Below are 16,511 nucleotides of genomic sequence, written 5' to 3'. Positions count from 1 at the left end.
GTACTGGAGGTGTAATAACTATTTAGATCGCATTAGTGACATGATACATAAATTCTTTGAAGTTCAGGATGGGTTGAATTATATTTGGCGTGATTTAATAATGATGTGGTTTTCCAATTATTCATGATGACCACATAGGCTTCATTGGTCTCTTGCTTCTAAATGTTGTATATCAGTATGTTTTGGCTTAAATTTCAGCTAGCAAACGTGGGATCAAAACATTTTTTATCATTTGAAAGGTAGTCTTAATATAGAATCTGTTTGGCATCTGCTCTTCTTTTATTCTCGCTAGGGAGACTCGTTTTAGTACCAGAGTAACATTCACCCAAGACAAGAATCTTACGAGAATACTACTCGTCTGTTTATTTGCTGATTATAATTTCAGTATGTTTGTTTCCGGTCCCACTAGTGGTCGATTGCACATTATATTTCAGAAGAAGGTCGATTGTACACGTGCTCCAAGTTGTTCATGTCCACATGCTGCACTTCTTGGTAAGCTTCATCTCTTTTCTTCTCCTTGTATGTCTTTCTAAAAGTATAAGATGCATAAAGTGTTCTCTCTAGAGGCAAGCTAAATGATTTCCATAGAAACATTTTAAAAATCGCATCTTGACATAATCTGTTCTCTGGTGCACTAATTTTGGTACTAGCATCAACATTCATGGTGATATAAGTGTGCAGAGACGATTCGCATATTACTAAGAATCTATTTTCATCATTAGAGAGAATAGTTGCAGCTACTATTTCAGTCCAAATGTTTCTTAACATGGAAAAAATACAAGCATTACAAAGGAATGGAAATATATCGTATTTAACCTGTTGAGTCAAAACAATTCGAAATACAGACACACGCACACACGCAGACACAGACACAAGCACACACACAAATATATATGTATAAGTAGCAAAATATCGTAAGCATTTACACTTAAGGTAAGATACAGAATTTCAAATTTCTAATTTTCACTAGAGCAACATTTCAAATTATTGACATGTATGCATCAAATTTGAGTTTCAGACTCTAACATCAGAACTGAATCTCATCGGCTCAGGTACCGAAATAATACAACGTATTCAGATATAAGATCAATTTTATTATCCGGTCTGGCAGAGTATTTCAAAGAACCACTTGCTAGCAGCTTTAATAGCAATAAACTTTGAAAGATCATTCCGCGCAAAATTACCTTTTTTGTATCAAGCAGTAGAGCAAAAGAACTCCCAGAAGAACCAGCCCCGACCCCACAACAACACCTATAACTGTTGCATGCGATTCGGATGTACGTGGAGCTACATGAATGAAACCAGATGCATTGACTGATAATAATAATAATAATAATAATAATAATAATAATAATGATAATAATAATAATAATAATAATAATAATAATAATAATAATAATAATAATATTATTATTATTATTATTATTATTATTATTATTGCTATTATTATTATTGTTGTTGATATTGTTATTATCATTGTTGTTATTGTTATTATCATTGTTGTTATTAATGTTATTGTTAGTATTATTATTACCGAGAATAACACTATAAAATCCGTCACAACATATTGCAATTTTGCTGCAATAAAACTTTGAGGATGGTAACATGGTACTCGTGGACCATAATCTCCTGCGCTTGAACATGTTGGATAATTAAATATCGAATGGTTTATAATATGTATATGTTTGCAGAAAAGACAATGAATTATCCTGGTAATAATAGACGGCAATATCACTTAATATATAGAGGATCTCAAATGGGCAACGATTTAATATTGTATTTATTTTTCATAAATTAAATATTAAGTCATTACCCATTTAAGATTATTTTGTGTCACATATTTTTTATTTCAGTGGAAAAACATTTAATTTGTTGTGTACACAAGATAGTCCCAAACAAAGTTGAACTAGTAAAAGTAGACTGTGCATTTTTACAAACTATAAATCTAAGAAAAAGCTTTCATCCTAATAAATATAACATTTTATAACGACAAAATCATTTTTCATAAGAGAATCATCAATGCTATGTGATGCCACATTGATACGGTAAACAGCAGGCCTAGAGTATATGATTACCCTAAAATATCACTGCAGAACTAAACGCTACATTGGCTGCAGAAATTCCCACATTTACTGCAATGCATTTGTGACCGGATAGTTACAGTATTTGACTGGAACAATAGACTGTACAGAAGAGGTAAACACATTTATTTTTGAGTCGAATTTGCATCCCATATATATATACTGCGTAAAGATGCTGTGGTTGAATAAAGTTCTCTCTGTTAGGGGACCCTTTCCTGTCCTAATTATTTTGTGAATAGAGGTGAGTGTATCTACTTATGTAAGTTAACATTTAAACCACGCTTGTATACACGGTGGATTCTATATCTATGATTTGGACATACCGCTACCTCACCCCACCCCGCCATTAAATAAGGAATACCCATAGATTTATTTCATATTGTTTTTCTTGTCTTATAGTTTTACGCCATTTTTCTCATTATGATATTGTTATACATGACATAACAAACTAATGTAGGTGTAAGTTATCCATATTCAGATAGCCGAGAACATTTTTCCTCAATTTACTTTCGCGAGTCGAGTTCAAAAATGGTCGCCAAAAATGTTCATTCAAAACCAAACATTCCAGAAGGCGGGGTTAAAAACTTTTTCCCACGATCCCAGCCAATCAGTACTGATGATACTGCACAATAATGTAATGTGATTATTTGGACCAACCAGAATCACATAAAGTGATATTTTAACATGTGGTAATATCAAAAATATGAAACTGCACATACTATAGGAAAACTATACCTACTATGTGGTAATAAAAATATGGCGCTGTTTCTCGTTTTTTTTCAGTGAGTCCCAACAATGTTGCTATTATTGTGCATATGTTTGCTCAATTCCTTTGATTAAGATTCTAAAAGAGTTGAGTAATATTGGTATATGGTCTTTATACTGTGGTACGTATTTACGTCACAGCTCTCTACCCATCCAACTTGACACTCATATGACGAGTACATACGCACGCGGAAACGTTACCCACAGGAATCCCTGAAGGAAGAAAGTCACGTGCATTAGAAGAAAGTCACATGAGTAGTCAACGTAACTAGTATCTCACTAATACTATGTAAACGTCCGTCAACATCGCAAGGCCGCACGAGTATATACATGGTTTACATGACCACAATATTTGGAGACGAAGGAAAATTAATCACTAACTTAGTCTTTACATATGGCGTATACAGTGAATATATATGCTATGTTATGGGTGGATCAGCATTTGCATAACTTGTTAGGTCTTATTTTCGTAGTCTTGCAGCTGGCTCTATTATAATCATATTAAATTATATTCTTCGTGTGCGATTCTCAAAGGAAAAATACATTTAATTAAGAAATGGATGTGAATAAATTTGCAGGGCGAATATCTCAAAGTAAATTACACATGTATTATCCTTATAAAATAGCCACAGTCGTGTATATATATATATATATATATATATATATATATATATATATATATATATATATATATATATATATATATATATATATTAGATTTCAAATCTGGTCAACGGGCTAGCAAATATTCAAGGGATCTAAACATATTTTCAGTACAATGTATGCTTACCAATAAAAGTGATTATTTGTGGTATGTAAATAATAAATCACGAAATACTAATTAAGTAAGGTTTCATAAAGGCTTATTATAGAGGCACTGCGCACGCAATGTTTTCACATCACATGCTTAACTTCAAGTAAGTATGAGCATTTTTCTATTTTTTCTAATTTTCTATTGAAGGCTATGCAGTAACAGAGATAGCAACAGTGATATACTGCTGAGCGGAACATTATAGGCTTGACTCCAATTGACTCTAAACAATATTTTTCATAATATCATAATAGGAGAACCCTAGATATGTCAGCTGCTAGTCAATACTAGTATACAGAATGGTGTAAGATCGATGTAAATTGTGTTATATAAATGTATATTAGTTGTAGCTCCTGGTACATGAATTTATTTAATGTTTGTAATTTGTTCGTGACTGTAAAATGCAGAAAGTTTTTAGTTAAAGTTTGCCTCGTAACTTGCGTCTATCAAGAGTGTTGTAGTTAGATAGGCTCGATACAAATTTGTTTAAGTATGTATTGATAATTATTAATAATAATCTTATTAATAAGAATTAATGGCTACTTTGGCTAAATTTCACGTTAGTTGATTGGGTTTCAAGGTGTCCGGAAGAATTCAGTAGCTTCTCATTAGTTGGACTAGGAACATGAATAGGCATGTTTAGCGCAAAATGAGTAGTAAGATTGGCCACGAGGGGTCTATTGTGAAATATAGTCGAAAAAGAGGGTCTATATAAACAGAGAATTAACAATGAATTTCTTCCTAGTCTGGAGTCATTCTCACTGTTTTGTTCTGTTGTTTTTATGTTGCACTTACATATTATTTGAGAGAAAAACATTTGTTTGGACTGTTCAGTGGAATAGACATTGATCATTATTTGGACTATAACATTATTCTAGAACTGTGATAAATTATTCGAAGGAATTCTGGACAACGCCATCTTGACAATATCACAGATATTGGAGGACCAGGGCATTTCAGGTTTTTAAATTTGTAGGGAACTTTTCATTCATTCCTGACTTTAATAGACCTTTGTAAGGATTAGTTTGGATTCACTTCATAATACAAATTCCATTTTCTTTCATAACTTTGAAAATAAAATTATTTGTTAGTTTCTTACCAGAAAGTTGTAACAGATTACAAAAAGAGGCACTCTTAAAACTTTGGGACTTTCAACCCGCTTTTTGACACCACTGATCAGATCCACATCAGCGCCGTACCAGGCTGAGTAACCTCCTTCGATATTAGGATACATGTTACATACTATTAAGTGCACTTTCTAACTGACAATGGAAAATCAACAAGAGCGTGGTGTTGGTGAACGCCCGACTGACCGCAGCGCTTTAAAAAATGTATGTCTGCATATAGACCAGTTAACCGAACTTGTAATGGCAGAATCTAACAAAACCGTGTTCGTCGTCCTTCTTTAATCTTTGTCTGGAATTGGTCATAGTGTTGGACAAGAAATTTTAATGAAGCGTTTAACCTCCCACAATACGCAGATTGGGCGCTCAGTTTGAGCCGCTACTGCGAATATTTGACATTTATGGCTAACATGGATTCTTCAGTCGCAATATTTAAGTTGCTGTAAAAAAAAACAAAAAAAACCCATGTTTTTTGTATATATTTAATGAACATAACGACATTGCAACCTATGTTGATTCGCAAAAATATTGTAGTAAAATATTTTAATAAAATATCAAAATATGACATTTCCATCAGAAGTGATGCTGAGATTATTTCTCTGATTAATTGTGTACGTACGTGTTTTCTCGCAGATATACCCTCTGTGTTTTGAACAATCGTAGTCGTTCCACATTTTATTAGAAGTAAAAATTTCCGCACAGTTCTCGACGTAAGCAGTATTGCCAGGCTCACCTTGAGTTAGTAAAACGAATCGATACAAATAATGTACAAGGTAAGAAACTGCAAACAAAGACATACGCTCTTCTGGTGCTTTCAGAATCTCGATAAAATTAAAAGTAAGCGTAAATTTATTGAATTTATATATAATTAAATATGCGAAAACTTGTGACATTTTAATATTACTATTTTGTAAACAAATATTATTTTGCAATATAAATGTTTCTTTTGAAAGTAATATACACACACACATATACATACATACATACATATATATATATATATATATATATATATATATATATATATATATATATATATATATATATATATAACGATTTATAAAAACGACACTGAAGGTACAGGTTTGATAGACTATTTATTCTTTTTCTACATCTTTTTTATCCAGTAAAATATTATTTGAAAACTATTTGTATTAGTTTCGTATCTTCATTCCAACTTAATTTAACGAATATAATAATTGTGCTTGAACTGTGTGTGCCATTGTGTAAAGAATTCTAGCAGTTTTCTTCGTTTGTTATCTATTTTACAACAAAATCTGCAAAATCCATTTTAATACTTATCTCTTGCTGTTTGTATCTTTCTCAGATAAGATAGGAAATATTTTACTTTAACAAATTTGCCCTTTGCTACAAAAATAAAATAATTATCTAGCTACCGTGATATTCTGTTAAAGTATTGCACGTATGCAGATGAATACAAATGGGTATATATAATAAAATCTACTGGAACACTGTGCTAAAACAAGATTTAGGCATTTACAGTGGCATTATATTAGGGAAATGTGGTCGCCATGATAAAATGCATGACTTGAAATAAAATTCAATAAATAGCTTTACAGTATGTTATACCTTCTGCCCAGTTGACATATGTGAATTTCTTTCCGTTAGCCCATGTACGTTCATGTTCCTGATGCAACTTGTCTGAACCTATCCATAATTTGGATTTAATCTTCGGTATTTGGTCTGCAAGGCAAATGGATGTATTTTTTTCTAAGCTTTTGGCAATACTTTAGAGAAAAAGATTATTATATTCCGACGGAAGTATTAGACTTTTAGACAATATATATGCAGAACAAATAAACTTCTACTGAGGAATTGTGAGCCACAGGAGACAAAAGTTTATTGTTTACAAGTGGCGTTAGTTGATTGTTCCAGGGCTTCAATAAATTGAATTGCTAATGTTATGCTTGGTGCCCAGTTTGTAAATTATAGTTTCTGACCTTGAAACTATCCAATGACGTATACTGACTTTAGTGTCCTCTTTGACCAATGAAAGATGCAAAATCAATGAATTTGTGTGTTTGATAATACGCTTTAGATTATGAATCATGAGTTTCTGACTGTGTGGAAATGATTTCCACATACCTTAAACGATTGAGACATATTGAATATATTTCATTATGAAGACGTTCATTATTTATACAATAGAGGCCATTCCTTAATTATACGTATACAATGATCGGTGACCTGAAAAATTATTTCCGAGAGAGAGAGAGAGAGAGAGAGAGAGAGAGAGAGAGAGAGATATGACAAATTGTGGAATAAAGACTAAGACGAAAACTATTTACGATAAAATATGTACCTTGTATAAATTTCTGCTCCTCAGCTGATTCGATGATGATCAGCATGCCACCGTCTTTCCTGCAGATGTCAGATGCCGTGGTCCACGTGGATCGTGTAATGTTTATTTTGTAGTAATGCCCTGTATTGTTATCTTTGATGTACGACCTGGCTGCATTTCTGCTCAAATTTACTAAATAATAATAATAATAATAATAATAATGATAATAATAAAATACAACTACTACTACTACTACTAATAATAATAATGATAATAATAGTGATAATAATAATAATAACAATAATAATAATAATAATGATAATAATAATAATAATAATTGTTAAAGCAAATCGACGTACATAAACATATGTGATTATGATCGATAGAAGGCGGGATAAGTGAATACTTCAAATGGTAGGTTAATATGTGTTTTAATTCAATGTATACAGCTTGCGTTTAGTTAACGCGTAGTTGAAAGGGAAACTACAGAAACGTAGAATTCGCCCACATTTTGTGTCACCAGCCAGTGTCTATGTGGAAAATGTAGATACAAATGGCAAAGTTTTGTACAAGGTGTTGATGTGTATAGTACTTGTTTGTTAAATTTCATCAATTCTAAGGCTCCTCTAAAAACGATAATGCACAATGTGAAAGGTGCCCTCTTTTCATACTATGTACCAAATATCCTTTCTAACAAAATGCAACTGTTTGAAATCGACGAATTTGTATAGTTTTATAAATGTTATGTATATTTGAGTTACTTGACTTTTCCTTTGCTCGAACTACCTCATATGACGCTTCATGATAACCATAAGCAGAATAAACGTGAAATGGAACTATATACCTAAATTGTGAAATTATTCCTTTAGGAATTCACACGCTGTTACACTTACTAAAATTGTTTTCACTCATTCCCAGTGCAACTTTGGTCAGTAACTTGCTGACAAAAAGCCATATCACATAGGAAAAACACAAAACAAACAGCGCAAACTTGAACATCAAGACAATATGATCATGTACAGCGCAAACTTTAAAAGTGAGGCTCTAGTTGTAGTGTCTGACTTATATGTTGAATGAAAAATCATTTTCTTAGAAGTAGTAGTAGTAGTAGTTGTTGTTGTATTAGTAGTAGCACTAGTTGCGATTCATTGTGGCAAATAAATGAAATTTCTCAAATTTTGTTACTACCACTGGGTAGGGATTAGTTATAACAATGAAAATTAATGTTAATACTAATATAACCTTTCGAGTTCGCATATTCTTTTATATCCAGTCTACTTAAAATTTGAGACAATATGCTATTTTTATCATTACATAACTTATGTGCGCTCTCTAATCTCATAGAATGATTGGTCAGTCTAGTTTTATTTGCAAGTAATGATGAACATGGATATCTCAGGAATTTTCTTTATTCTACACCCAGATTCCTTATATTATTTTTATCGCATGGGCATATATAAGGTCAAAAACGACAATTAAGCACATCCCTTTTGCGCAGACAAAACTAAAGTCATATTAGATTGTCGAAAACGTGGACTTGTCTTCTATGTCACTATTCTTTCTACAGTTGTACTTTAAACACAATCAGCAGTACAGAAAAACCTCTAATAATAAATAATCATTACAAGGGAGAACACTGATGAATATTTATGGTATTTCTGTCTATTACTTACATCTGTAATGTGTATATATATATATATATATATATATATATATATATATATATATATATATATATATATATATATATATTCCGAACACGGGTAGACGGGTAGACGAGTAGAAAGCTTAGCTGTCAAACGAAATCCAGAATAAATGAAAACACTGTCTGACATCCTACTTGGTCTTATCGAATCATGTTTTATGCGTTGCATCATAATAATTACAAGCCTCTGGTAGATTTTCATACCCCTTACGATGTTTCCTTGTCTTTCCGTGTAGTAGGCGTGTAGTGGTGCAAAACATAATATTTTCGACAGGGCAGTTGTAACATGTGTCAGATATTTCACTTGAGCGAATTATGAAACTATTCCTCTTGTAATGCCAATATTCCCCAAACTAGCATTTTTGAAGTTCTCTGCTCAGCAATTTAGCCTCAGGTACGTGCAACGGGACGAGTGGATGAGAGGCAGCTCAGTACATTACCGTTATAACTGAAGAGAGACTAACGAACTATTCGCAACCACCTGACAAGAGAGCACATATTGTTTTAACCTACAACACCTCGTCATTGAAGATCAAGATCAGCAGCAAGACACTCAGAACTGTGGGTGGGAGAAAGGAGGGTGTTAAAAGATTGACAATAAAATGCATGGGATGAGTTTGAGAATGACATGGAGAACAGCCTCAATGTAGATCTGCAGGGAAATGTGGGAAGGGTGATCTAATTCCTTTATACGATGGCCGTTATCTCATAAAGGAGATGTTTGGTATCCATAGCACATGGTAAAAGCCAGCAACGTCTTGTCCCAATAGACGACAAGTCAAACTAAACAACATACAGAAGGAACATTATAAAGACAAGTTTAGTGACGCTGCATAAGTATGGAAAGCAGGGACTGCAAAACTTGCGTGAGATACGGAGAGAAAGGTTAATAAAAGTTATCAATGCCGAAGAGCTGCGCAGGAGTAGGAGATAAAACTCGTGCAAGAGGGCCGTCTTTATCGCAAATCCTAAAAATTGGATTAACCTCTTTTGGGAGAGGAGCTGTCAGGCCATCTGGAGTGTAGCAAATTTGAACCAGAAGAGTTTCCGAAACAAGCATATGCTACCCTAGAGATACGATGATTCGGCAGAGTGTCCAAGTATCCTATATGTTTAGCTACTATCTTTTGTGACAGAAAATGGAGAATCTACCTGGTCAGAGATATGTGAAGTTGCAATGGGGGCTAGATTTAGTCCTGTCCACGGAGCTATTGGTTAGTCCTACAATGTGTAGACGGTTACATTGATACATGTACGGACTGATGAGAGTGATATGGTGGAATACGAGGATCTTTAATTGTCGGCAGGACTCTGTAGGATGCTCTGAACCATTGGAAAAATTTCCAAAGATAGTAATCGTTCCGGATATAACTACTTAGCGTAGGAGAAAATATAATCCTTTCATCTTGGAAGAGCAATTAACCAACTACATGATAAGTACGAAAATATCGATACATCAGTGTATACCGGAGTAGTATCAGGCTTTTGTGAGTGTATTAAGCACACAGGTAACATATTTCAGTTCATCAAAGACGCCTGGATTCCGGGTGGACTTTGACAAATGTATGGTTGTATCGTATCAATACATATGGTTGAATAGCACGTAAACCGGTTGAATCAGCTCTTGACCACCATTACCATAAACCAGAGCATATGTTAGAGTTAATCCCAAAGTATAATAGGAATACAGCTACAATATACAGAAGAATTGTTTTCACATCCTGGTTCACTCTGAAACGAGGGATCATCACAGGTTGTACCAGCTCTGGTATACTGTTTGACGTGAGCTTCAAACACATAATCAAAACAACGGAAAGGGAGACTAGAGAGAAACACCACATAATTTCAGGAATACACGCAATGAGCCAGCGAGAGATTCATGGGTGAATTAACAGTCACCACTGTTTCACATGTTCCGGCAACATGAGTATTGACAGCAATGAACTTACAAGCCTATCCACTTCTAATTTACGGTGACATTAGTGTATGGCATTTTGAGGTAACAATTGTGTTTTTCTGGACATTGTCCAGACGTATGTACGTCTATAATTTCTCAGAGTCTATAAAGATGTTGGTGGCTATCAAGTTGAATGTTTTGGGAGAAGTGTGATGAGTCTTATTAAAGAAAGTTGGAAAAGTATGTAGCACTTATGCAGACATGCAAGAGCAAGGATATAATATATAGTTGTTGCCGGTAGAGGTGGGAAGCTGTGGGTTTCCTGCTCAACTGGTCTGGAACCTGCTCATTTTTCTAGGGATAATAGATAAAAACTGCAATGTGGAGGTTAACGCACTAAACAAATTCTGCTGAAAATAGAACATAACTGGCTATGGATAAAGCGTTAGGATAAATGCTGACTACCTACCACCAACATATAGTGACTGATCATCATTGCCATCTCCTTCCCCCACACGGTATGGTAGGTGTTCTTTAATAAAGGCCGAAACACGCAGTGATAGATGGTCCCAGCTGATGATATTGACGACAGCAATGGATACATTGTATTTCAATATTGAATATGATATTGGCATGGAATAGCTGTAGATACCATCGCTTTGCACACAGACGAACCATATTCAAACCGGTGATTGGGAAAAAATTATTCTTCAACTTTTAAAAATTATTGTTATGCGTTGTTATATCATACCTTAACGGAAGAAAAAATAAACGGCTAACAGCTGTTGTCATCAAATCTGCTACTTCAATCTGACATACATTTTTATAGACAATTATGATATCACAAAATAGGAGAACATTACCTTGCTCAGATTAAGAAACAGATACATTTCATTTCGTGGATGAAAAACTTCACATCTCGTAAAAATACCGAGTTTTATATACATCATTCACTCACTTCGAACAAACATACTCTCTGTATTATCGTGGAATGTACTTGCTGTGTTCTTTGCCTTGTATTTATCTACTTCTGAAGTCTTATGTAATGTATATTAACAAGGTTGCTACGCAGTTCGTTATATTGGGCATTTCAGTACAAATCGTAGCTTGAGACTGTTCTCGGCATTTGTCAATATTCTAGAGTCTCGTTGTATTGTGTGTTCTGGTTAAGTCTGCTATTAAATTATAATACTTATTGATACGTTTCAAAATTGCATCTAAATTCATTATAATGTTGGACTATTTTAAATGTTAGCATATATACAAATAGAGGCATTTTCGTGAGGGTTGTAATACAAAGGATCTACGTCATCGTTGACTGACTTCCGCGAGCAGAATTTGTCATTCCCATCTGCTAATTGGAAATTTAACTCTCATTTGGGGACAAACTAAGGAAAATAATATTATTGAAGCCGAGTACTGAGCAGTGTGACTGCACAACATAAAAAAGCTCCAGCATTTTACGATTTCAATATTATGCCCCACCGGTTACTTGATAGCAGGGGCAGCTCCTACTATTTTGCATAGGAATCCCTTCCCGGCTTTCCGCTAAAAAGCCAAACACAGACATACAACCATAAGAATTTGAAAACCTTGATGAACAGCTACCTACCCCATTAGTTCTACTCGAAGAGTTCATAAATGTGACATAAATGACAGAAAGGAAAAGGTATTATGATTAATCCTGTGAATGATTGGTATCTATATAACCTGAAAACACCAAAACGCCGATGCATTACTGTAAGGGAACTTTTAAGTATACGTACATTGGTCTGAAAAAGTGTTTCCTGCTCCTATGATTTACATTAGAATGAAAGATAACTGAAGACATTAATACAATCTTCTACTTTCCAACATCCCGTGAAAATATTAAATATACTGTTATTTCAAGCGGAAAGATAAAGAATCGTAACTGGGTCTTCGATTGAAACAGTTAGCAAACCTAAACGTTACACGGACACCTTTGTAAAAATTAATGATCCTGTTCATCATTTAACATCTAGGCAATATAATGACCATTATATTTTGCTTACAGAGATCAAGGCTACAAGAGTGGGTTGCACTGAATAGATTCTGGCAGCTGGCTATTGTGGCGTTACTAAATGATGAAGCAAGAGACAAATGCATAACATATATTCTACATCTGCATGGTCAGCAACATGCGCACAACCGACGTTTCTAGCATCTGTAACGATACCGGTTTGTCTATAGAACCAAAGCATGTAGCCAGATACACTGGTGAGGTATATATATCTGCACCAGTAGAACAATAAAGCAGGCAATACAGCGCCAACGACCATTGGTGGTCGCTCAAGGTGTTCCACTAGATTTCTAGGTCAATAAAAATGTTTTCCAGTATCGGCAACTAGTTGAAATAAACTAGCTGAAATATAGTAAATGTAAAGGATTAATTCCTGAACAAACAGCAATTCAGTAGCTAAGTTCATTACACCCCACTTGCTTACATAAGTCATTTTATTTTCTTTAACGGAAAAAATGTTGTACATGAAAGTCTCCAAAATATATATCTCTGCAAAGTGCACACTTGTGCTTTCTGACCACCTGTAGAATTGTTTAGAAACAAAATTCTCTCTAAAAGGTCAAGATGAAGCTGCAGAAGGTTTATTAACTTATGTTAGACAATGATGACAAGTACTGACATTTTAATACTGTGAATTTGATAGAAGAGCCAGTAAATATAATTTTTTCTTCAGTAAAAAAAAACAATTATGACTTCAATGTGAGACGGATAGCTTCACAAGATGAGATCTAAGTTCAAACTTGAACATACAAGTATTCTCGCAGATGTGTCCATGACGATATATACACTTGTAGTCGCGCCAAGTACCGTCAGAAGAGTATATTGCTGCACAGTTCTCGTCGACTGGAGGATTATCAGGCTGACCTTGTTTTAATTGTATAAAATATAAAATTTCAAAACTGCAAAACATAATTCACATGATATTTGTATGCATTCTGGGAATTACTTTACCCAAGAAAATAATAATTATATTGCAATTATGTATAATTTAAAGTAAGTGCCATAGAGTCATCTTAATTACAGTATAGATAAATATACCAATTGAGGTTGCGATAAATTTAAAGTGTAGATTGATTCGGTAAAGAACTCAAGCAATTGGCGTTATTATTTATCCAACCTCGTCATTGTATAATTCACTACATGTAGCATGCCAATTGTACATCCTCAAAACATAATTTACACAATTGACTATTCACTTACTTTATTTAACCTAATACATTTTTCAACATTGTTGCTACTGTTCATGCTCCTGACACTAGTTTTCTTAATGTAAAATAAATTTTGCATGGTTATTAATATTTCCAGCGTTCAAAGTTGTTTATTTTTAGAGCCGTTACAGGCACGTAAAATAACATTATATAACGGAAATATAAACAAAGGAGTTAAAATACTTCACTGTTAAGAAACATCAAAAGACATGTATACCTTCTGCCCAGTTAACATAGGAGAATTTATCTCCATTAACCCAAGTACGTGTTTCCTCTGGATGCACCTTTTCTGATCCGATCCATAATCCAACAGCTGAAAAGTTTCTCTTCTGCATTTGGTCTGCAATGTGAACGCATTTTTTTCAAAGAATTAGGCAGTTATCTAGTAATAAAATCAGCATGTTCTGAGAGGCAAATCATATAAAAAGTAAAGCTCACTTTAGAAATGCACAATGCGTATACAATAACCTTTCACTGAGAAAAAATAACTCTAGATTAAAGTTGGTTATTATACACAATCTGTGTTGCTTGAACTGCAAGATATTTCGATAAATTAAATTGACGTAGTACTGTTCTTAGACGATAGTTCGTTCTATTCGTTGGAGATTAACGAACTCACTGGATTAAGACAAAATACAAAATTTATCTAGCTTTAATATATTACGCTTCATACATGTACTTGGAGTATAAAACTGCATGAAATTTTTATCCATGATAAAATTGAACATGAAAAAATACACAAACGTTCTGCACAGGTTCTTGATAAAAATTATCTTTCCTTTATGATATCACTTCAGTGATCTAAGACCTACAATATTCGTTGTTGTGAGAGTCATTAAAGCGTTGTTAATATAATTAAGGTTTTACATATACATATTGGCAGCCCTATATCTTCAACCATCCGAATTGAAATACCATACTCTGGTATCAGCAAATCCTTATATAGCAAATGGCAAGCATCTTGGAATGAAGGTGTCAATAACATGCTTCTTGTGTTCAAACCAAAATGATCTCCTTCCTACAGAACCATCGGTTAAGACGAGATAGTCATTGCAATAGTTAGAATTGGTCATAATTATCTTACCCACTCCCACATATTAAATGGCAACAATTCACGTTTCTTCAAATGAACTCTTTTCAATTTTTGATAGATTATTAGGATCTCCAATGTAATTGCGATCGTTCCTACAATTACTAATATGTTCAGCACATGAAGGAACTTACATTAAATGTGTCTTTTATTTTAAATTCCTTTTTGGAAGCTAACATTTGCTTTAACACATTGCTTGAGTGTAATCATCTTTCCCTTAAATATTTTTAACCAACATTTGTAATGTTAATCACCTTAATTTACCTATTTATCCTACACGCACCATTTATATCCCCGTTGATAGGGAACCTTCATATATTTTCATCATGTCATCGTTGTGTGTATTTCTCTTCGATACATAATATATTATACTACATTTCCGCTATAAAGCTTTGCAGTGCTTCGTGCGAAGGTTAAATCCCAATTCAAGCAACCAATCAACTACATATTTTCAAAACATAAACTGATTATATCTCTTTTTGGATATCCATAGCCAGACATGATGAAAACCAAACAGTATTTATCAATAAAATAGATCTGGCATAATGTGACCTTCAGACAAATGAACAAAATATTATTTTCGATGAATTGTATCTCTCACCTGCTAGAAACTTCTGCTCTTCGTATGATTCTATGATAACCAGATTGCCACCATCACCCGAACAGTTTAAGAATGCCTGGAACCATGTGACAGAACTATCTTCTATTCGGTAGCAGTGTCCACTAGTTTCATCTTCGATGCATGACCCTGCGCCACGAGAGCTCGTACTTACTAAATAAATAAAACAGTATATAATAATAATGATACTAACACTAATACTACTACCACTACTACTACTACTACTAATAATGCTATTAAAAATAATAATAGTAAGAAGAAGAAGAAATAGAAGCAGAGCAACAACATATATACTGACATCAAAAGAAGCAGTGGTAGCATTTGTAGTGGTAGAAGTAGAAGTAGTTACAATCCTATGAGCAGTATCCCACATTTGTTTACCCATAATGAGTGTTTTCCAAATCAATTAGAAACTTGAATTTAATTTCAGCATTGTTCAGTTTTAGAAAGAACATGTATTTGTGAAAAGATTTGTTAAAATGTTGATGTATATATTTAAATACTATAACATCACATTTGTATGACATGAGTGCCATTAAGTAATGTTGATGTTTAATTTTACTTAATTGGCTATGGTGTTGATTTTCATATGAGCCGCTATGGTATGTTTTATAAATTCTGGTGTTACGTAGGTTGATATCTAACGAGTTTCTTAAACTAAATATCAAATACAATTTTTGAAAAATTATTCAAAATCGATTAATATTAAATCGAGTTAAAGTATAAGTAAGAGTTACCATGGCTTATAGTCGTCTACCTAATTAATGTCAGGGTCGTTCAAGACATATAACGGACTAAAATGTCATCTTTAACTCTTATTGAACTATATAACTTCATAAGTTCATACCATCTTACACGACGAAAATAT

General features: G+C 33.6%; 1 protein-coding gene across 5 annotated transcripts in view; it reads right to left on the bottom strand.

The window, feature by feature from the left end:
• Positions 1–337: 337 nt before the first annotated feature.
• Positions 338–16,511, bottom strand: part of LOC149772063 (C-type mannose receptor 2-like) — a 45,852-nt gene continuing 29,678 nt past the window's right edge. For 3 of the 5 annotated variants that reach the window (XM_089947929.1, XM_089947930.1, XM_089947928.1), the window contains exons 2-9: positions 15,626–15,796; positions 14,152–14,274; positions 13,477–13,590; positions 7,105–7,275; positions 6,372–6,485; positions 5,401–5,514; positions 1,185–1,287; positions 338–529 (exon numbers count right to left, since the gene is read on the bottom strand). In XM_089947929.1, coding sequence (XP_089804055.1) covers positions 424–529; positions 1,185–1,287; positions 5,401–5,514; positions 6,372–6,485; positions 7,105–7,275; positions 13,477–13,590; positions 14,152–14,274; positions 15,626–15,796 — 1,016 coding nt within the window. In that variant the 3' untranslated portion in view covers positions 338–423. Of the gene's footprint in view, positions 530–1,184; positions 1,288–2,820; positions 3,060–5,400; positions 5,515–6,371; positions 6,486–7,104; positions 7,276–13,476; positions 13,591–14,151; positions 14,275–15,625; positions 15,797–16,511 lie in introns of those variants that run through there. The other 2 variants (XR_016418028.1, XM_089947931.1) reach the window with 2 other exon arrangements.

This window comes from Sinohyriopsis cumingii, unplaced genomic scaffold (assembly GCF_028554795.1).
Source record: "Sinohyriopsis cumingii isolate HCF-2022 unplaced genomic scaffold, ASM2855479v2 utg001518l, whole genome shotgun sequence".
NCBI classification, from domain to species: Eukaryota; Metazoa; Mollusca; class Bivalvia; order Unionida; family Unionidae; genus Sinohyriopsis; species Sinohyriopsis cumingii.
Note: the sequence above shows the minus strand (reverse complement) of the source record. Positions and strands in the feature narration are given on the sequence as shown.